The 24,429-nt window shown below is 36.6% G+C and overlaps 1 protein-coding gene and 1 pseudogene across 2 annotated transcripts in view; one reads left to right on the top strand and one right to left on the bottom strand.

The window, feature by feature from the left end:
- Positions 1-24,429, top strand: part of DPP6 (dipeptidyl peptidase like 6) — a 919,284-nt gene that overhangs the window by 545,771 nt on the left and 349,084 nt on the right. For both annotated transcript variants that reach the window (XM_077150875.1, XM_077150885.1), the window contains exon 5: positions 9,490-9,564. In XM_077150875.1, coding sequence (XP_077006990.1) covers positions 9,490-9,564 — 75 coding nt within the window. The remainder of the gene's footprint in view (positions 1-9,489; positions 9,565-24,429) is intronic.
- Positions 1,702-2,621, bottom strand: LOC143679818 (nucleophosmin pseudogene; annotated as a pseudogene).

Genomic DNA, 24,429 nt, shown 5'->3' on the forward strand with positions numbered 1-24,429 from the left:
TAAAGAGATTGCTGTCAACTCAATAATAATGATAGCTAACACTTCTGAGTACTTGCTTATGTACCAGACATTATTACTTTATTGAATTTTCACATCAACCATGAGGTTAGTACACATAGAATCTCAATCTTATAGAAGCATAGGTTAAGAAACTTGCTAAATGTCACATAGTAAGTGGTATAACCAGGATATGAATTACAGGCCTTTTCATATCTTAGTCCAAGCTTAAAATCATAAAATTTTGCAAAGAAATAGCATAGAGAGCAGCAAAAGAGATCAAAGAATTCAGAAGTATGCTCTAATATAAATAAGTGTTTAATATATGAAAACATATTTTAATTTAGTAAGGGGATAATGACATAATTAAAAGATAATACTGCCATAACTAAGTGCTTTATCTACAAAGTGGTAATGTCAGTCTCATTTCACAAATATGCTATTTAAATTTTGTTGGATTTAAGGTGTGAATGTTTAAAAAATTGGTTTAGCATAATGAGAAAGCTTTTTTATCAAAACAGGAAATCCAGAAGCTATAAAAGGAAAAAAAAAAGCCACATTTAACTTGCCATATAAACGTTTTGCATTTTAATATTATAAAGGCAAAATCATTAACAAATGATGGAAATATTTACAATCCAGCTGACAGATAAAGGGCTAATATCTGCAATCTACAAAAAATTCTTCCAAATTTATCAGAAAAAGACAATCTAATGGAAAAAAATATTGCAGGAATAGTCCTTAGGCAAGACCGAAACCCATGCCTGTTTAAGCCTGTTTTGTTTTGGAAATTGACCTTTGGTTCACATGGTGCTGGAGCAAATGTTTAGGAATGTGGTGTGTGTCTTTGTATCTACCATTTGCACTAGACCCCTCCTACAGGGAATTTGACCTATACTGATTTCTTTCTTTCTTTTTTTTAAGCTTTTAAGTTTTATGTTTAAAAACACACAAAAAACATACAAAGGTACTTCAAATCTGCAACAATGATTCAAAACTCAGCAGCCAAAAGAAATTTCCAGTGGGTTAAGACAGAGGATTTCTTATGCTTTCTCTTTTTAATAATATGTCACTTTCCAATGGAAAGCACTTTCTAAGCAGAGGGAAATCTCACTTTCCAATAGAAAGCATTTTCCAAGCAGAAGGAACTTCCTGGTAAACAGCAAAGGGAAAACTATACCATGACAGGTCAGACACAATAAGGACGTGTGCTACCACTCAGAGACCCCATAACTTTTTTTTTAACAGAAAGAAAAAAGTGCTACTTTATTAAAATACTGTATTTATTTCACACGTGTATTTTTTTGTCTCCCCACCATTTTCATTTGTCTGACCACCGCTACTATGTCCTACCATAACATTCCATACATACTTAAAACCAAGTAAAGGGTGAAGTTCCATCTTTAAAAACTAAACAGGGTTTAGTTATCCAACATTTTGGGTAATACATTCTTGGCAAAGGAACCTGGACAACATCTAACAGTCATGGTAGGGAAAGTTTTCACTCTGCATTATAAAAAGGACAGCAAGATATCAACTGTTAACAGAAATGAAATAAGACAGAAAATTTTAACAAACTGTGTAAACTATTTTCTTATTTTTTTAATTAAAAAAAAATTTTTTAAATACAACTACATACAAACACGAACATTCTTACCATATGATCATTCTATTCTTGGTATATAATCACTACTCACAATGTCATCACATAGCTGTATATTCATCACCATGATCTAAACTACTTTCTTTAAGGGACTTCCGCCACTGCCAGAGACCTTGAATAGCCTCCTGGTGAGTCATCTGGAAGCAATCCTTCACATCATTGATGAACTTGGATTCCACTTTGGGAAGAGAACCACCTTTTTCTATACTTGCTTGCATTTTTGCTTTAATGTCTTCTACAGAACTAGGTCCTTTCAGTGTTTTAGGAGTTTTTTCTTGTTTTTTGAAGGATTTTTGACCTTTTGATCTTGGTGTTAATGGTTTTGAGTCTTTTTTCCATTCTGGTTTGATTTCTGTGCATTTTTTGCTTGAGTATCTCTTATAGATTTCTTCCCTGGAGCTTTTTCTTCTGTTTCCTCATCATCAAAATCATTGTTATCGTCTTCATCATCATTGCCATCATCATCATCATCGTCATCATCTTCATCAGCAGCAAGTTTTGCTTTTTCCCGTGGAACCATCTACCACCTCCAGGGGCAGATGGCTTTCCAGGTGTACTTAAGAGTTCACATCATCCTCTTCATCTTCTGACTCTGCATCTTCCTCCACATCTTCTAAATGCTGTCCACTAACATGCACAGGCCCTGAACCATACTTCAACCATAAGATGATGGGTGGTGTTTTTTCAAAGCCTCCAGGGGAAACTGTTAGCTGTACAGACATTTTCAAAGTTGCCAGCATTACTTTGATTGGACTGTGTTCATAATTCATTGCCTCTGCTCCAACAATGTGGAATTTATCCTTTGCACCAGCCCCTAAAATGACTGTTCTTAAAGATAACTGGTGCTCATTTTCATCATGATCTACCTTAAAGTGATAATCTTTGTTGGCTTTAATTCACAACCGAACAGATAGTTCTGGGGCCTCAAGGGGCTCATGTCCATGTCCATCGAATCTTCCATCGAATCTTCCATAGGGTGGTGGCACGCCCTTAAGTAGGAGAGAAGACAGATGGAGATAGACAACCACTGTTGCAAAGCACAGTCGCGCAGGGCGGAATCACACCAGGAAGAGACCCCTCAACTTTTCAGAGCCTAGAAGAAATTCAGAAATCCCTGTGACTCTGGGAAGAGACATAGAAGTCACTGATGGTGCTGCATAAAAAACTAGGTGAAGGAGTTGTCAAGTCAGGGTGAAGCAACCTCTAAAGACCATCACTTAGACTGGAGATGGAATTGATCTATCCTTATGCCAGTACTATACTATCTTGATTATTGTAACTTTGTACTGTTTTGTTTTTAACTTTTTTTATTGTATAATATAACATATATAGAAAGCAAAGAAAGAAAAAAGCAATAATTTTCAAAGCACTCTTCAACAAGTACTTTTAGGACAGATCCCAGAGTTTGTTGTGGGCTACTGTAAGTTTGCCATGGGCTACCATACTATGCTGATTTCTAAGTGTATAAATTGACATTCTTTGTGGTTTCTTTTGGTCTCCTTATATAGGTAACATTGTTTTACCCTCGAACAACTAAAGATATGTTAATTCATTTATTCAGCAAACATTTATATAATAACTGTTAAGAGCCTGTCACCAATCTCAGTTCTGGAAACAGTGTATCAAAGCAGTTAGAGCACTTTCTCACATCTGGTTCTGACCAAGACAGTGTAACACGATCAAAACTACCCTCTTAACATAAACTAGAAAATAGGACAAAATATGAGGAAAAATATCATGCGTTGGACAACAGACAGTGCAGGGCTGTGATCCCTGAAAAAAGGAAAACAAATGAAGTAAGCCCTACCATTGCTTGGATTTTTTTGCATGAATATAGTGGCTGGATCATAGCATATGGAGGAAAAACTCAGTCCTGCAGTCTTGCTGAGCTGAGAAGCCAGAGACCCGAGTTGCGAAGACAAGGTGTCTACAATTTATGAGACATAATACCTAAGAGGAGGAAGGTAATAAGAAGGCTCCCAAAATCTGCATGGGATTCCTTTTGAGCCTCTGCTTAATACTAATCTACAGATTATAATATACATGATATATATTATGTCTATTTAATAACAAAATAAAAATCTCAGGAGAAAAAAAAAATTATGAGGGCCCTAAAATAAAAAAAAGTTACAAGGGCCTTAAAAGAAAAAAAATTCTCAAAGCTCACACATTATCATAAATCAAGTTTCTTCTAGCCATGAGATATTAGAGACCCAGAGGAGCAACCCTTTAGGAAGAAGAATAAATTAGCCTCAAAACTATCCTAAACATACCCTTATAGTGGATTTTGAAAGAATTAAATTAATTCCTAAGTAATTTAACTGTCTTTCATTAATAGTCCACATTCCTTGAAGGAACACAAAGAAATTTGGCATATAAGAGCAGAAAATTCAAAATTTCTAATGTTAAATTAAAATACTACTATACATTCAAAGAATCAGGATAATATGACTCATAATGCAGAGAAAGATCAGTCAATAGAAACAGACCCTAAAACGAGAAAAGCATTTGAGAAAATTCAACACACATTCACTATAAAAACTTAGCAATTAGAAATAGATAGGAACATCTTCAACTAGAAAGGACATTTACAAAAAAAAATATGCTAATATCTTACAAATGGTAAAGAGTGAATGCTTTCTCCCTAAAATCAGAATAACGTCAAGGATCTCTACTCTCACTACTTCCACTTAGTGTTATACTCAGTTGACTACCCAGTGTAATAAAGTTAGCAAATGAAATGAAAGGTATCCAATTAGGAATGGAAGGAAAAAGCTGTCTTCATTCACAGAAAATAGGATTATATAAAATATTCTAAGGCATCTATTAAAAATAAACCACCAGAACAAATAAGTAAATTCATCAAGGTCACAGGGTACAAGGGCAAGACACTAAAACCATTTTATTTCTGTATATGTGTAATAAAAAATTTGATATTGAAATTAAAATATACCATATAGAAAACATTAATGATTTTGAATACTTAAGGGTAAATTTAACAAAATATGTTTATGGCCTGTAAACTGAAAACCACAAAACATTGCTTGAGTGACCTGAAAGAACTTTTATAACTGTCCTCTCTAGGAAATTGCAACATAGATAAGGAGAGAGGCCATAAATAAGGTAAATGAATAAAATATACATTATCTTAGATATTGATCAGGTCTAAAGATATAAATCAGAGAAGGGGATTATGAAAATTTGGGACCAGACTATTAAGCTTTTGAATGTATAGTTTATTGATGGTCATGGGCCATTGCAAGGTGATTTTTGAGGAAAAAGCTGAAAGAAATGAAAGATGGAGAGCATTTCAGGCAGAGGGAAGAGCAAGTGCCAACACCCTGAGACAAGTGTGTACCTGGCTGGGAAGGTGGGAGGCCAGAGTGGCCAGAGTGAAGGGAACTAAGGCTGGGGGTGTGGTGGGGGGCTGTGTATAATAGGAGACAGGGACCAAGAGCTGAGAAGGGACCAGTTCATGCAGAGCCCACTGGTCAGTCACACTTGGGCTTTTTACCATGAATGAGATTATTAAATAGACATAATCCCCTTTACTCCAAGCAGGGGAGTAAATTAGTAATTTTTAAATTTGAATTATTTAGAAAATGGAACTAGCTACTGTGGTGAAAATGGAGTACAATGGGGAGAAGATAGAAGCTGGGATGGCAGTTAGAAGGCTATTTTATGAAAACCCAGAAAAATCCACAACAAAACTACTGGAGCTAATAAATGAGTACAGCAAAGTAGCAGGTTACAAGATCAACATTCAAAAATCTGTAGCAATGAACAAGCTGAGGGGGAAATCAAGAAATGAATCCCATTTACAATTGCAACTAAAAGAATAAAATACCTACGAATAAATTTAACTAAAGAGACAAAAAACCTATGTAAAGAAAACTACAAAAAACTGCTAAAAGAAATCACAGAAGACCTAAATAGATGGAAGGGCATAGTGTGTTCATGGATCGGAAGACTAAATATAGTTAAGATCTCAATCCTACCTAAATTGATTTACAGATTCAATGCAATACCAATCAAAATCCCAACAACTTATTTTTCAGAAATAGAAAAACCAATAAGCAAATTTATCTGGAAGGGCAGGGTGCCCCGAATTGCTAAAAGTATCTTGAGGAAAAAAAACGAAGCTGGAGGTCTCACGCTGCCTGACTTTAAGTCATATTATGAAGCCACAGTGGTCAAAACAGCATGGTATTGGCATAAAGATAGATATATCGACCAATGGAATCGAATAGAGTGCTCAGATATAGACCCTCTCATCTATGGACATTTGATCTTTGATAAGGCAGTCAAGCCAGCTCACCTGGGACAGAACAGTCTCTTCAATAAATGGTGCCTAGAGAACTGGATATCCATATGCAAAAGAATGAAAGAAGACCCATGTCTCACACCCTATACAAAAGTTAACTCAAAATGGATCAAAGATCTAAACATTAGGTCTAAGACCATAAAACAGTTAGAGGAAAATGTAAGGAGATATTTTATGAAACTTACAATTGGAGGCGGTTTTATGTACCTTAAACCTAAAGCAAGAGCACTGAAGAAGGAAATAAATAAATGGGAGCTCCTCAAAATTAAACACTTTTGTGCATCAAAGAACTTCATCAAGAAAGTAGAAAGACAGCCTACACAATGGGAGACAATATTTGGAAATGACATATCAGATAAAGGTCTATTATCCAGAATTTATAAAGAGATTGTTCAACTCAACAACAACAAAAAGACAGCCAACCCAATTACAAAATGGGAAAAAGACTTGAACAGACACCTACCAGAAGAGGAAATACAAATGGCCAAAAGGCACATGAAGAGATGCTCAATGTCCCTGGCCATTAGAGAAATGCAAATCAAAACCACAATGAGATATCATCTCACACCCACCAGAATGGCCATTATCAACAAAACAGAAAATGACAAGTGCTAGAGAGGATGCGGAGAAAGAGGCACACTTATCCCCTGTTGGTGGGAATGTCAAATGGTACAACCACTGTGGAAGGCAGTTTGGCGGTTCCTCAAAAAGCTGAATCTAGAATTGCCATATGACCCAGCAATACCATTGCTGGGTATCTACTCAAAGGACTTAAGGGCAAAGACACAAACGGACATTTGCACACCAATGTTTATAGCAGCGTTATTTACAATTGCAAAGAGATGGAAACAGCCAAAATGTCCATCAACAGACGAGTGGCTAAACAAACGGTGGTATATACATATGATGGAATATTATGCAGCTTTAAGACAGGATAAACTTATGAAGCATGTAATAACATGGATGGACCTAGAGAACATTATGCTGAGTGAGTCTAGCCAAAAACTAAAGGACAAATACTGTATGGTCCCACTGATGTGAACCGACATTCGAGAATAAACTTGGAATATGTCATTAGTAACAGAGTCCAGCAGGAGTTGAAACAGGGTAAGATAATGGGTAATTAGAGCTGAAGGGATACAGACTGTGCAACAGGACTAGATACAAAAACTCAAAAATGGACAGCACAATAATACCTAATTGTAAAGTAATCATGTTAAAACACTGAATGAAGCTGCATCTGAGGTATAGGTTTTTTTTTTTTTTACTATTATTATTACTTTTATTTTTTTTTCTCTATATTAACGTGTTGCTAGTTCTTCTAAACCGATGCAAATGTACTAAGAAACGATGATCATGCATCTATGTGATGATGTGAAGAATTACTGATTGCATATGTAGAATGGTATGATTTCTAAATGTTGGGTTAATTTCTTTTTTTCCATTAATTAATAAAAAAAAAGAAAGAAGGCTATTTTATTGCAATGGTTCAAAACAATATTATTGCCTTAAACTAGAGTGGTGGTAGGGAGAAGAAATAAAAGGGTTCTGAATATATTTTTGAAGGTAGAACAAAAGTATATTCTAATTAACAGTATGTAATTAGTATAAGATAAAGAGAAAGGGACAGGCTGGCCAAGGGTTTTGTCCCCTTCAGCTGAGTGAATGCAGTTGCTGTATTCTGAGATGGGGGAATAGATAGCAGGCCCTGGAGGAGAAGGGGATGGAGTATAAGGGGCTCAGCTTAATTCATATTAATCGGAGATGTCCATTTGACATCCAAGTGAAGATGTCAAGAAAGCAATTGGATAGACAAGTTTGAAGCACAAGGACAAGACCAGAACCATATATTTGAATATAGTTAAAAGGAGGAAATTTTAGGTTTACATATATAGTATTAGAATATTCTTCGATTGTAACAAATAGTCCACACCAATGCAAGATGTTAATAATGGGGTAGTATACGGGAATCCTGTATTTTGTGCATGATTGTTTTGTATCCCTCAACTTCTCAAACAAAAACATACATACATAAATACATATATATATATACATACATACATAGAGAATGGAAAAAAATAGCTAGGAATGTGTCAAGTCAAATAATTGTATCAAGTCATATAGGTCAAATGAGATGAGACCTGAGAAATTATGATGACATTTAAATGTTGGTCATTGGTAGCTTCCAGAAGAGCAGTTTCGGTGGTGTGGTGAGGATGAAAACATAACAGGAATGAGCTTGGAAAAGAAAAAGGGGAGAAAACTAGGAGTATGAAAAATAATTCCAAGGAGATATAGACAACTCTTTAAATATAAAATCTGCATTGCCTAAAACATGTGGAATAATGATCAGCTGTACTCATGAGCAGGGAAATATAAACTGAACTTTCAGTGAAGTACCATTTTACACCCATAAAAGTGCCAAAATTGAAAAAACAATTTGAAAATATCTATAAAGATTTTTTCTAAGCCTTGTAAACTGATTGATGAATCCCACCCTAGGAAACGTCTGACAGAAAGAAAGAAAAAAAACACAGCAGTAAGGATACATGGATGAAAATCTTTATTGCAACATTATTTATAGTGGTAGCAGATTGGAAATGAAGTTATTACCTTTAGTAAGGACCCTGAATGAATAAATTAAAGTATATCCACATCATGGAATATTATACAGTCTTCAAAATTTACAAATGCAAGATAAACCAGTTGCTTTGGAGTCATTTCCTTAAGGTATTTTGCCTGAGGAAAACGCTAAGGTGTTAAGATCTTGTCTAATGTGATATCATTTTAAAAGGCCATTTTTTTTCTATACGCTTTCATATGGTTGTATGAGGCATTTATAGAATGATACATACCAGGCTGGTCATAGAGAGCTCTTTTTAGAGTATATGCATGGTCTGTGCAGCAGTGCGAGTGTGGAAGGGAAAGTCAGGTAAATTAAAGGGAAATGGTATTTCTGATCACCCTATATATGTAAAATTATTTGTGATTTTAAAGAAAACAGAAGGAAAAAGGATACTCTTCTATATAGTGGCTTGTAGGGATATCTGTAATGAATTTTTAAGTGAACAAGCAAATTGCAAAATAATGCTTAAAATGTGATCCTGGTTTAGTTAAAAAAAAAAAACAAAAAAACAAATCTGCATGATGTATATGCCTAAGTGAACAAAGAAAAGAATGTGGAAAGATACAGAGATCATGGGAATGTTGTTTAACAATTTGTTTTTGTAATTATTTCTCTTGAAATAATTTCCCTAGCTACAATAAATATTGTTTTGTTGAAACTTGGAAAAAAGGCAAACAAAAATGTAAAAAGGTATCGATTAACTGCATATTGTTCAGATGAGCAAGAAAAGATTACAGCTATTTTGATGTTCTTCTGTAACAAGTTTGCTGCAAACTAATCTTATTAAGACATTTTCAAAATACGTCAGCATGAAAATTTTACTTCAGAATTCTCAGTTGTCTTAAATGAAATACTTCAAAATTCTTTGTATTTTTGTAGGAATCATTAAGAGCCATCCGATATGAAATATCTCCAGATAAAGAGTATGCACTTTTTTCATATAATGTGGAACCAGTGAGTACAATTCTTTTCTATCTATAAAATGTGTTTATTTATTCTGATTGTTCCTTGAATCTTCATACTTTGAATCCTGAAGTATTTGCTGGATCCTGGGATCATCTCTTCTGTATGTCACACTGCCACCTAGTAGAGAGGAAAGGTATAAAAATATTAGGAGAAAAAAGAATCCGTTTCATTTTAGGGCTATTTCATAGGATTTTCTTGGGGAGATTGTAAGAACTTGTCTTTTTATAGAAATTTATGTGATTGTTTTGTGCAGTTATTTTTCATGCTGTTTTTTCAACCACACCATAAATTTTTATCCTAAGAACAAAAAACAACTGCCAAGTTCCCCTTTACCTAAAAATAATATGCTAATTATCTTTGAGGGATTGGTAGTGTTATAGTTAAGAGTTGAGCTATCACTTTCATTGTATAAATTTATATTGTTACCATTTCATATTAGTCTTTTGTCAAATTTCACCAGAATTTTCTATCAAATCTCACCCTGGGCTTTAGTGGAGGCCTAAAACTTATAATTTGAAAGTCTGGAACCGTTTTCTTTAACTTGCTAATTTTCATAAGCTCATTTTGGCTCTTTAATTTTAAGTGAGTTAGCAAGTGAGACATTTGTATAAGTGAAGCAGATGTTCAGTTTATAGGAGGTTAGTAACTTTTGAAATGTGCATCTGTGGAACTTTCTTTTCTGGCCAGTAAAATACAGAATTCTATAACCTTTCTAGTTCTTCCAAGACTATTTTAATTAGAGTTTCCTAACGCTTCTGAGACATCTCATGGTCCCTGCATTGTAATTCTGCTCAGAATTGCTCCCTGGTGAATTTAGGAGAATCTTCCCATGCAGGAGAAGGGCAAACTTACTGATTTACCTCTGTTGCGGGGAGAGAAGTCAGATCGGAGGGTTGGTTCCCATAGAAATGCAAGTCCATCTCAAGTATGATTTCTTTAAAAAGTTGATTTGACCACTGGATTATTTATTGGAGAGCGGATCTTTGGGTTTTTTTTTTTATGACTTCAGTTTAACCTATTTGTTGTTGTTATTTTTTTAATATTACATAGGAAAGTGTTCATTTTCTCCATCCGAATTCATTGGAACAATGTGCATATTTATCTATTTGAGGGATTAGGAGTCGTTGGTGAACTTGACATTCTAAAAGGTGACTTTTAGCCTTGTGATATTGCATGTCCTACATCCAGCCGTAATCTAACTTTTACGAGCTGCTAGCACGTGGGCATGATGTGCCTGGTAACATGGACTATCTCAGTTCCCTTCATCCCCCTTTGAAAAACCCCACACATATAATCCTCACACCTGAAGGAGAGAGAAAATTCAGCAGATCTCCAAAGGACTTTCATGTAGATGAGTAATGGATTTATTCTGTGTTGTTCCAGAAGGGCATGGAAGGATAGATTTCAAGTCACTTTTAGCACCCAGTGGGAGGATGGAGTACCTTGTGAGGGAACAAGCATCCTGCCCTGGAAGGCTTCAAAATAAAGTTTTATACTTGTTCTCTCGAATGCTACAGAAAATATTCTTGCACTGGATTATTTAGAACAGGAGAGTTCTCCATCTATGATTCTGTGGTTTTGTGCGTGATAAAATTCTCCAATTGCCCTCCTCATTATCAGTGCTCTTTTGGTAAGAGTGCCTCAGGCTCCCATTGCAACCAGTAAACTTTATGGTAAAGAATATTTTGCTAAAAGCCATACATAGGAACCTCGTGATTACCCTTTCTCATTGTGCAGTTTTTGAGGAATGTGTTCAGTTCGTTTTCTCAACTGAAGGAAAGTAGGGGAAGTTGGGAATGGATTCAGAAACCTATAAAAATGATCAAAATATTAAAAATAAGTGCTATGTAAAAAGCCTGTATACATAGATAATTTTAACTCAAATAAAGGAAATAACCCTTAATAGTGTTCTTGGAAGGCAACAAATGTGGGGAAAGAGGTTGGGTCTAGCATGAGAATTTTCAGTTGCATGTTAGGAAGAATTCCCTAACTAGATAAACTAAGATATAACTTGATTTTAGAAAAGGAGGATGGATTTCAATAGAGGAGTCTAGGTCTGTAATTCTGGAATAAGTAGAATAGACCAGGATTTCCTAAACTATACGTAATCTGAAAGTAATTATCCCTCAAAAGGTTAACGAGTGTTCTTTGCAGGTAATAAAGTGTTTAATTTTCAAACAAATTTGAGAACTCTAGTTAAACAAAATTAAATTTCTTTACAGAAGTATTGTCTGAAACTTTTTAAATTCTCATGAGTATTTCCCAAATAGATCTTTCAATATGGGATTCCCATTTAAGTGTAAGGAAACTAGATTTTTTTTTTTCATTTTGATCTATGCTTAGATTCTTATTTCTATATCTCAAAGATAATTAGTATATCTTGTTTATTTGAACAAACTCAATTTCTCATTAAAAAGTCTATTATAAAATATATTTTAGTGTAAACTATCTGATACCTGAGCATCTCTCATTACTTGAGTGTCATTTCCAATCACATTTTAGTACAAAGAGTCATCTTTCATCTAAAAATATCCAGATATATCCACATTTCATCGTGATAATCACCATTCCTCCAATCTTGGCTTTTCTTTGCTTTCTGCCTAAAACTAGTGGACTTGAAGGTAAGATAAGCCTAGGTTCAAAGTTCTGGTGCTTGCCAGTTCTGTTAACTTAAGCAATTAATTGCCTTCCTTGAGCCTGAGATCCTATCTTTAATAAGGAATCGGTATGTATCTAATAGTAGTGCTAAAAAAATACAGCACCTGGCAAATGGTAAGTGCTCGGTAGAATTAGTCACCATTTCTCTCCAATATTCCTCTCTAAGGCTCCAACAAAGTGCACATTTCCAAGCAAGATTTCAAACTTGTTCTAGACCATAATGATGTCTCAATTTATTCTTTTATTTAAAGTTGTCAGCCAGTAGGTTGTACAAAATAGATATGCGTCTTACCTCACAGAATTTACAATATAATCAAATGTGTGAACAGTGCAATTGTGACAGGGACTGCAAAGAATAATTGTTCGATCATAAAATAAAGGGGTTTGATCTAAGTCGGTAGATCAAGGAAGTAAATGAGGAAGTAAAACTTAAGCGGGAGTCTGATTAAGTCCTTATGGTGAGAGTATGCATAGTAGATAGAAAAGATAAAGAAAATCAGTGTGGCTAGAGAAAAGAGAGTGATTTCTATCCAGTTTGGGGCTACTAGCAGGGAGGATAGATTGTGAGTTGTTCATGAGTTTCATTTTGGAATTGTTAAGTTTCAGGTGACTCTGAGATATTTCAGTAAATAGCTGGAAATATGTGTATATGTGTGAATCACATAGGCAAGGTAGGGAATGAGGCAAACCTTGAAGGAGGAAAATAAAACTATGGGTGTGATTGAAGCCATCTGCGGGAAATGTTAAATGAAATATATGAAAAAGAAGAACACATAAGATCGAGTCTTGAAGAACTACAATGTGTTATAAAGGATACGTCTCCAAAGGAGTGAGAAAAAAAGAAACCCAACAGATAGGAGAAAAAACAAGAAAATTACTTATTCAGTATACCAAAGGAAAAAAAATTGTTCCTAAAGGGAGGGAGTGCTCCTCACTGCAGACCTCTAAATGTTAGGATGCCCCAGAATCAGTCCCTTACCCATTTTTCCATCCCACTTTCTTGCCCTCTATGTGATGTTCGGATATTAGTTTGTATTTCTAGCCTGGACTTTTCCTCTAACCTCCAGACTACCTAACTGACTTGGGCTCTTGAATGTCTAATGGATATTTCTTACATAAACAATTCCCAAACAGAAATTTTGGTCTTTCCTCCCCAACCTGCTATTCTCACAATCCCATCTTAGTAAATAACAATTTGGTGTTTTCCATTGCTCAGGCCAAAACTCTTGGAGTCATCTTTGTCCCCTCTCATTCTTTCTACCCTACAGCAGCAAATCCTTTAAATTCTATCTTCAGAACTATATTCAGAACAGGACCACCTTTTATCACTTCCACTGCTACCAGTCTGGTTCATACCATCATCATTTGTCTGAATAACTGCATTAGCTTCTTAACTGATCTCTCAACTTTCACCCGACCTTAAAGTCACTCTAAGTCTATTGTCCATACCATAGCCAGACTGATCCTTATAAAATGTCAGGTCATTTACTTATCTGTTATTTGTGCAACACCCTCCATTGGCTTTCATTTCGGAGTAAAAACCAAAACACTTACACTGGCCTTTAGAGCCCAGCATGACCAGCCCTGCTATGTCCCTGACTTTATCATCCACTATATCTCCCCTATTCTACTCCAGCCCCTTGGAGTAGAATAAAATAGACAAATGGGAACTCGTCAAGAGTTACTATTCCAAGAGCCCCAGCTACAGGGCCTTTGCACTTACTGTTACTTCTAATCGGAATGATCATCTACCAAATATCTGTGTGGCTTGTGTTCTCATTTCTTTAGAGCTCTATTGTCATCTCAGTGACACTCCCTTGATTACCCTATATAAAAGAATACAATCCATCTGCCCTGGTACTCCCTCTTGCTCCCTGCCTATTTTATTTTCCTTTATACCATGTGTCTTCCCCTGACATTCCTTTATTTGTAAATTTATGCCTGTTAGTAGTCCATTCCCATCCTGCATTTGACAGAGAGTCCATGAGAACAAGGAGTTAGTCTGTTTTATTCACTGCTGTATCCGCACTGCATGAAACGACACCTGGCACAAAGGAGATGTTCCATACGTATTTTTAAAGCAATTTTTTAGGGAAATGATGCTAAGAAGTAAAGTAAGATGAATCCTGAAAATAGCCAATGGACTTGACACTGTCATTACTGGTGGTCTTTGTGGAGCTTAGAGAGAGCTGCTTTTGTAGCGTGATGGGGTCTTAACTCAGAATGGAATGGAGAGAGATATGATGCCCACCTTGTGTGATCTGGAAAACCAAGCATGAGACAAAAGCCTGCATAAGTGTGATTTATTTGGGAATTTAATTTTAGTGAGTGAGAGCCCAAGAATGAAATAGTGAAGGAGGAAGTGACAAAATAAGATTGCGCTATTGAGTTGGTCACCATTATGGCCAACTTGTTCTTGATCCTTTTTGGACCTTCTGAGGAATCTTATGCAATGTGCCCCAAAGTTCTCTGCCTAGAGGATAAAAAGGAGAAACATTATCCATTGCATTCTGCCCCTCCTTGATAATGGGTGGCCCAATAAGCATCACCTCCTCCAAACTTCTAGGTTGCACATGCTCAAGTAGAGAGTGGATCCATGTCCAGGGCCAGTTGTATTGAATTTCATGAAGTTGATGGACTTAATCACCTTGGAAGGACTCAAGTAAAATGATGTACAAGAGCTGTCTAATACAGAACAGGGAGTGAGAAGAAGGAGTAAACCACTATAAGATAAATGAAGAAGTTTGACAACAAAGAGGCAAGGCAATAACTTGAGGAGTATAGGAGTTGAGGGAGAGATTGTTTTAACTTTAATTTTTATGATGTTTATTGTCTATATCTTCTCATTTAATCAAAATAATTACAACCTTGTATCATTTTCCAGTTATTTGACATATATTATTCTCATTTGCCCATTTACATTGTAAGCTATTCAAGGAGAGGGACATGGTTTTGTCTTATCTCCTGTCTACCCCAGCCCCTCAGGTACTGACACAGGACAATCTCGGTATATTTTGGGTGCTGAAGAAATTAATTTGTGGCATTACCTTCTCTCTCAACCTCTTAGCGCTCTTATGCAGTCTAAGTTCTTGAAATTCAGCCATATGCTGAATTATAAAATTATGTGATAAAATGAAGAGAACCATTCTGAAATATCTTAGTAAAACACATTTATTTTAGAAATATGGGGTCACATTCATTAGCATACTTTTTCCTATAAATTTGCCTAATATTACTAAACTATAATTTGGCTAAAATCTTTGATCATTCACAAATTAGAGATTATACATATGTCAAATTTATGTTTCACTGATGGTCTCAAAAGTGTACTTAAAAAAAGTTGCTTGAAAAACAAACAAACAAAAATACTGATTAGATTTGAGAAGGAGAAAAGAGTAAACCCAGCAAAAACTTTCCATTTTGCTGACAAGTCCATAAATGGTGTGTCTGGAATGTGGAAAATAATAAATAATATCGTAGTTTTATTCATGTCATGTCTATCTTATAGCTTGCAAAATGTCTTTACTAACACCACATTCTTTCTTCTCAAAAGATGATTCCTTCCCAAAGAGCTGAAGTTTCCTAAATCAGTATAATTTTATTTAGCCAATATATGGAACTTCCTGACTTTTCTGAATGTACAATTTCTGAAGGGTTCTCTTGAAACTGAGCTAGACTTTAGGGGAATAGTAATTTTTTATTTTTAATTTGAAATCTGTCAGTAGAGGGAACATTGCCACAAAACAAACATCCAATTAAAGCAACCATGTTCCTTCATAGAGATCCTGAGATGTATCTGACAAAGATGAGAAGCTTGTAAAATTCCTTTGGAAGTAGGAAAAAGAAAGTTAAAATGCAATATATTAGATCATTTAAAATTTCAATATATTATGTGACTTTCAAAAAAGAAAGAGAAGTTATATCTAGAAAATATTCATCCATACAGACTCTTTCTGAAATGAGCCACTGAATATGTGGGAAGCATCTCATTGCAATGTTTAAAAGAGTAAATTGGGTTGATTATGCTTATAACCAGTGCAGTGTAGTGCTGGCCCAAATAAAATCTTATCTAAAACCTGATCTAAAGAAAACCCCCATCAATTGCATGGCCCTTGAGTCAGCAAAATGGGGTTATGTATATCAAACTATCTGTATTAGTTATCTGTTGCCGTGTAACAAATTACCCCATATAGTGCCTTAAAGAAGACAGCATTTATTATCTCAAAGTGTATGTGGATCTGACATCTTGACCCAGGTCAGCTGAATTCCCTGATTTAGGGTCTCTCATATGGCTGTTATTAAGGAGTCAACTGGACTTGTATCTCAGACCCACCTGAGGAAGGAGCCACATCCAAGTTTGCTCATGTGGTTCTTGGCAGAAGTCAGATCCTCCTAAACCATTGGGTTCTCTCTGACTGTTACTGAGGATGGCCTCAGTTCCTTGCCAATTGAGCTTCACCATCGGGCAACTCATACCTTGTTAGTTTGCTTCATCAAAACAACAAGCAAGAAGAGGTATAGTCTCAGCAGGACACGATTCATAGTCTTCTATGGCTTACTATCCTAAATAGCCTGCCCCCTACCACCCCAAACCCAACCCCCAATGTTTGCTGTATTCTGTTTGTAGGAGGCAAGTTACTAGGTCCAACCCATGAAAAAGGGAGGGAATTACATGGGGTGTGAATACCAGGAGCTGGGGATCATAGAGAGCCATTTCAGAAGCAGTCCCCCACTCCATGGGAGGCCTGTATAAGAAATGTGGTCCCTTATATTAATAAGGTGCTTAAATACCCTTCTGTCTGTTAAAAGAATTTATCTGCTTAAAATGGATAGTAAGCTCTTTTCTTTCTCACATGGCCCCCCACAGTGACAAGAAGTTAAAGACGCAGGGAGGTATGATTGTAGCCTAATCTTAAGAGGGAGATGTGGGCTGGGGGTCAGGAATATCAAGTTCTCTTCACTCTTCTGCAGGTAGCTGGCTGATGACCTAGGGTAGACCAAACAACTTTTTTGTTAGAGAAATGTAAACAATGAGTTGTTCACTAGTGACTTAGGAATATTACGCCAACTGATTTAGGTAATATCTTGTCTGGTTTATTGTGAGAATATAATGAATAATGTGAGAATATGCCTAACCCAGAATCTTGACATGTAGTAGATACTGTATATATGTAAGCTCTTATTTTATTTGACTTATAGTGGATACTCTATATACGCAAGCTCAGTGGAATAAAGACGCTATATAAATCCATGAAAGTGCAGTACTACTGTGACGCTTTCAGGAACCCAAGTAGAAAACTTACATAGTTTTTATGCTAACCACTTCCAGAATCTCAAATTAGAGTGTGAAATCATTAGAGTATTAAATGTGGATGTATTTCCTTTGGTTTACTGGTACATTGCTTAAAGATTTTTGTTAGCTTTTTGCTAAAAAAGGAACATATAAAAGAAATATGTTTTTTCCTCTAAGAATTATATCACAGTTAGTGATGGTAGCACTAGATGGGGAGCTTAATCAAATAATTTGTTCTATTCTAAATACAGATAGTGATTCCTAAAATTCATATTCAGGAATCACTGTTACACATTTTATATCTCCCACCCATATCCTAACCCCTACGTGCATTCCATGGCACAGCAGCTCTGGAAATTGATTTGTGAGGCTTGAAAGAGCCGTAGGCATTTGTTCTTCACACAGAGGCAGAAAGTGGTGTTTTCTTGAGTCTATAACACTTAAAACACTTCCATTTCTGTTTTTAACCAAGTCACAGATCTCTCATCTTTGTTTTTTTGAAAAGTAAGATGGCAAATGCTGGTGGCACAACAGCAAGTTAAATGCTCCTGTCACTCCCAGAAGCTTTCTTGCTCTGAAGCGAGAAGGATGCACTGCACATGTTTTAGGTGCTTGATCCTTTCCCCTCTCCTCTCCCACTTAAAGATTTCTCCTGCTGAGAAAAGGTGATTTGATGTGAGCTTCTCTTACAGGAACTTGAAACAATTTTTGCATTTGGTACATTTCTACTCTCTCCCTGCCCTTGTGGTGAGTTGATGTATGCCCATTTTGCTTCCTGAGAGACTATGAAATTTATAATTCATGCAAAGCTTGAAGCACACTCAAACACGAATAGCCCTGATCAAGCACTGTTTGGTAAGATAAACTCCTTCCGTATATCAGAGTCTTCAATGCAGTTGTCAGGTAGAGTTAACTATTCATCTATGCCTGCAAGAGTTAATTTTAAAAAATAACTTGAGACTTTATAAACATAATATAAAAGGATTAGCTATAAATTATTGAACTGATATGTATGGACTGTATTTTGTGTTACAAAGCAATTTACATGCAAACAATACTTGTGATAATGTGTTCTGAGGTTTGCTGCTATTCCTTCTTTTTTGTTTTTTTTTCTTTCCTTCTTCATTAGAAGAAATGATGAAGTCCTTGCCCAGGAGAGGCTTTGGGAAATGTCCTTCTCAAGTCTGGCCCAAGTCCTTGTCCTGTTACTGAACAAGGTCTTTCTTTATGGGCTTCACCTCTGGAACAAACGAATACAAGTGGTTCATGCTGGATGAATCCTTTGCACATTTCCATATATCAGGGCTGATATCAGAACTGCAGGGAGTTTTCCATCTCTGTCCGCAGTTGCTTTAAGGTCAAACTTCCAAGAGCAGAGTCTTAGTCAGTGGTACTTCCACAGCTTTTGTTCCTGGGGAAACTCCAATAGCCTGGCAGCTGCTGCATTGGTAGGAAGGGAGGTTTGCCTTTCTGAATCCTTCCTCTTCTTTTGCAAGGGGAGGAGATTGTGTAGTTGATCAGGATTGGAAGTTGCCTCTAGTCCTGCCTGGAGTGTGCCCCCATATCCCCATCAACATTTTTTGAAACCCTTTTATCTTGGCATTACATCATACCTCAATCCCAGGCATCTCTCCATAGCAGCAAAATTTGTAAATGAAACTGTTCAGATTGTTTTGTTGGCCTCTTGATATTTTGTTAACTCTTTAAGGCCTATTTCTTTGCGAGCCTTTTTATCTTAGATTATTCAAAATTGTCGTTAGACTTTTGACCATCGTCTGCACATAGCTTATAGCTAAGCACTGTTTATATGGTTTCATGATATTGTGAAAATCGAGTAATAGAGTATATATCAAAGTTTTGGGCATACTATTTAAATGCCGAGCCATGGTAAGGCAGTGTATGATGATGCGGATAAGGTTTCCTACCCCTTATGAAATGATCAACAGTGGGAGAAGAGAGAAAATTCTTCTAGTTTGGATGTTTGGGTTGCTTTTTGTTTGTTTACTTGTTTGTTCTTGAAATTGTAAGTTGTTGGGTTTTTTTGTTTGTTTGCTTTAACACAAACTGGTTCAAAATAGATACACATATACATGCATAAAGAAGGATTTTTAATGCTGGGTTTCTTGTTTGTTTATTATTATGTCTCTCTTTAAGCTTTGGAGCTAAAATTTAAAAGCACAAAATTGAGCATAGGAAAAATGCAGAGCTCAAACAATGGTTCTTTTCTCACCAAAATGCAAAAGTTGTTAAGGTAGCTGTGTGTGAGTATGTGAGTGTGTGCTAGTTATGTGTGTGTACTGCTCTGGCATGAGAGGAGAAATTGAGGATTTAGCTTACCTGAAGCAGTCCATAATCAAAAAGTTTAAGATAATACTTTTGAATAATACTACTATTTTTGAATGTAGGTACTGTGCTGGACTTGAAATATTTATTTGTTTTATTTAGTCCTGCATGGTGTACCTTTAGGCAAGGGACAAGTTCTAATGATATCATGAGCTCAGGTCTGGCCCTCCAGTTTAAGTGGTTGTGACAAGTTATCGCCTGTGTGCTGGGATTTGTGGAATCCGGGAAAACATCTCCCCTACCAGTGTTCCAAATTAGAATGCTTCTTGAAATAGATTCCTAATTGGTTTCTCTGCTTCTACTTGCTCCTTCACCAGGCTCAGTCTCCACTGTTGCAGCCAGAGTGATCTACGTATGTAAATCAGATCACATCACTCTTCCATTTCCCACTGCTTTTATACTGGAATGACAGAATGCTCACTTCTTACCAAGGCCTCATAGCCTGTGTGACCTGGACCCAAGCCAGCTTCTCCCTTCATTCTGCCCCAGCAACTACGGCCTTCTCTATATTACTCAAACATGCCACGTCGTGGCCAACCTCTGGGCCTTTGAACTCCCTGCTCCCTTTCTCTGGTATGTTCAGACCTATAGGGAAAGGGCACTTCCTCATTGTAGTAAAAAGTGAGGGGGAGTAACTGATTGTGTAGGTAGGTCTGTTTCCTGTAGACTTGGTGGTGCAAAGATCATTGAGTATCTATTAATGTGTTCTGTCTTTTTCAATACATTTTGAGATAAGGTCACTCACTGAGAGTGGTGATAGAGGAATGGGTAAGTGTGAATGTGCACTGAAGAGAGACAAAGTATGACATAGCAGTCTCAGACAACAGGAGAGCAAGCCTCTGGTATAAATGCAGGGAGCATAACTAGCTGTTAAAACTTTGTAAGGATGAGTACACAGGCAGTCCAGCTGTGTGCTTTTCCCCAGGAAGCTTCCTTGTTACCAGCATGTGACCCAATTGTTTGGTATCATCTATGTTTGGGAATTTGGCAGATGTGTGAAATTAAGAGTCAAGGGTATGTGCAAAGGAGTGATTATAATGATGGACTATGGAAACTATCTTGGTCATGGGAAGAAGTGAAAACAGGAGACACAGTGGATAGAACGGTAGTGTCAATGGATTAGAAATTAGAAATCTGAAGTAATCGGGGGAAACTTGAGCAAGGAAGAAGAAAGAGTGTAGTGATCAGAAAATGAATGTGAGATGATGCAGTTAGTTTCTTGTGATAATAAGGTCAATGCTAGAAATGAAAAGATGTATGAGGAGGTCAAGGAACTGATGGGTGCTGGATGGGATGTGCTGGGGTAAGGAGGGGTGTGACCCAGAGGACACTTTAATGGCATCTGTAGAGGGAGGGTGTGTATAGCTTCAGAGACTTAAGGAGTTGACAGAAGGAAGGTGACACGAGATGTAGCAATGGGCAGGGGGAAGGATCCCCTATTCCATCTTCCAAACCTTTGCTACATCGGTGATAAGGTTAAAAAAGCCTTCATTGAAGAGGGGAAGTTGTGATGGAGGGAGAGCCAGGCCTCAGTGAAGGTATCAGGTAGAAGAAGCCAGCACCCCAGGAAGCTGCAGAAGACACAGAAGCATTTGCCAATCAAAGAAAAGGCACAGAGGAAGACTTTGAGAAGGAAGGGGCAGGTAAAGGATTGGGTCATACAAGGGGACGCAGAGTATCTGTGAAAAGATCATTGAAGAGAGTGGCTGCTTCTTCCAGCTTCCCATGACATGACCATGGAAATGTAATAAAAATAATTCTTAAAGACCACCAGCTTGTAGAGGGTCTCTGAGTAATCTAAATTAATCAGCGAAGTTTGTGTAATTGGTAATAAAAGAAATGAAGAAACATAAATGAGGAGAAAAGTGGATTTGCTGAGTGACACTGTAAGATATTAAATAGAGAACACTTAATTGCTTTTATTATGAATGGTCATCATTGTAATGTAGTGAGGGGAAAAATGACTCAAATTCTTCTTGAAAGATTTGTTCTTCAGTTCCAATTTAGCAGTCCATTATTGTGGGTGAGCTCGTTAACAGCAATTATATGCAGAGACTCAAAGCTGATTAATATGGACTAAGCTAGAAGGCCCTCTGAACAACAATTAGGGCTTAGAAACTTTTACTGTGGATCATTATCTCTACTTTGTGGTTAAAGCATTTTTATGCTACTAAAAATTGCAAAGAATTAATCAGTTGTAATTTAAGACCAATTCCATTTGTGAATTTGGGCCCAAACTGCTGCCAAAGAAAATGATTTAACAAAATGTTAAGTGAAGGTGCCATTCAAAGCATTACCAATAATACCATATGGCCATTTTAGACTGGAGCAAAATTGGACCTCCCGTTTCTAGAAAAAGGTTAGGATATGCTTTTGCTTTTCTTCTAGGCCACTAAAATTATTATTTTTATGGTAGCAGATAGACTTTCCATAATATAGCTCTCAAAAGCTTTTTGCATCCCCACTTCCTTCTTAATGCTTCCCCAAATGGTTAAGTAAATTTTATAATTTGAAAAATTCTGTGATGTTCTCTGTGCAAGACATAGCAAGGAGCTGGAAGTTTATAGTTTTTAGCAAGCAATAGGTTTTTAGTTTTATAACAGTCTTTTAAAAAAATCTTACTGGGTTGCTTTATTTCTGAGTGTTCATAAAGTAAAGCTGGAAAATTACAGAGAAAACATCATGTTGCGGACAAAGACTTATCAGATAATGCACATGAACATTAAGGTTTGGCAGGTTTTATTGATGCATCTGCTATGATTGTACTTTGGGCCAAGTCAATAACCATAGTTTTTGAAGCTGTAGAAATTAATGAGCCCAAGTGATGAGTTGCTTGAATGACTCCTAAATTGGGTGCCGCCTTGGGCCTTTCAGTAACTTGCCTCTCCTAGACAGTGGTGCCAACGTAACAGACACCAAATTGTTTGCAGTGTTTCCCTTGTGTGTGTCTGGAGGGGGACAAGGGTGAAGGGATGGTAAACAGTTTCTGGCTAAAGGTAGGAGATGAAGGCGTGTGCAGTGTGATTCTTCCAACAGGGCTGCAATCTGCTGTACATTTAAGAAACTACAAACTGGAAAAATAGTCATTCTTTTAAGGGCAAGGAACATTAACAATGACTGGCATCATTCCATGATTTAGTTCTCTATCTTACCTCCCTATTCACAGTTCTTAGAACTTTTGATTTCTTTTTTTTTTGGTTACCATACCAAATCACCAGAGATATTTAATTATCAAAAGAAGGGAAGCCTTGTATTTTCCAACTTTGGTGGTAAATATGAAGGGACTAAAAATCATGAGTGAATTTGGTAGATATTTAGCTCTGATCATATGATTAGTGGATGAAAAGAATAAAAATTAGTGAATTCATCAAATATTTTAAATCTTTTGGGGAAAAAGTAGGATAAACTCTCTGTATGTCCTGAAATAAAATATTTAGAAGAGAGAACACTTTCCCATGGATGAGCCCAATTGTCAGATAGTTTCTAAAATTAAGTAAGTTAATTAAATTCCAAAGGCTCTGCCGAGTTTCTAAAATTAGCAGAGCCCTTGAGTTCCCCTGTAGGGCTTAGTCTCCTATGCCCTTTCTCCCTTTCTCCCCTGCCTCTCTCTCTGTCTCTCTCTCTCTCCCTTCCTCTCATTCATCCTTCGTCTCTCCCTCCCTCCCTCCATTCTTCTCTCTCCTCCCATTGCACACATATATGCACACATGAACACACCATTGGAACTGTTCATTCATTGCACGTGATGGATTTTCTCCCTGACTCTGACCATAGACAAATCTCTTCTTTCTTCAGCAAAGACTTGAGGCAACCCACTTGGGCAAAATTCATTTTTCTGTGGTACATCTATGTCCTCTAAATGAAGAATGGAAAACTTAGAAGGCATATCGTTTACCTGCTAATAATTCCAAAGTATAGACAAAGATTTATGGCCTGAAAATTTTGTCACCAATCTAATACATAAGCCTTGTTAATCTGTGATGACACTTTTGCAATCTTACCTTTTTGCCTTTCAGGTATGTGAGGGGTCTTCAGAAATAGCCAATATAGTGTCAGGTTTGGCAGCATTAGAAACCAACATTTGACATGGGTTACACTGTAAAATATAGCAGATCTAGAGATACACAGAAGCTAGAGGCAGAGGAAAGACTACCCGACGGTTGAATCTAAATGCAAGGGAACAGATAGAAGTGATGATATTAATTAATGGGTTTATAAGTAACATTGCCATATTGAGGTTATTATGACTGAAAGGGGATGTATAGTGCCATGTCTCCCAATGATTAAAATTATGATTATAAGTAAATTCTCACATGAGCTATTTGGACAAGGAGTCAATGGTAGAGAGATCTAGGGAGAAAACTAGAAATGCTTTCTATGGCCAATAGTCAACAAGTAGTTAGATTGTGCTAATGGTCATATTTTGCTAAATCCCAATCAACATCACTCCTGTTGTCTCTTAAGAGCACCTGGGGCTCAAACTGAGACTTTATAAAGGTTTCAAGAACTATGTTTGCCTTCTTGGAACATTAAATACCCAGAGGGTTCCTAGGTCAGAT

Source organism: Tamandua tetradactyla, chromosome 1, assembly GCF_023851605.1.
Source record: "Tamandua tetradactyla isolate mTamTet1 chromosome 1, mTamTet1.pri, whole genome shotgun sequence".
NCBI lineage: Eukaryota > Metazoa > Chordata > Mammalia > Pilosa > Myrmecophagidae > Tamandua > Tamandua tetradactyla.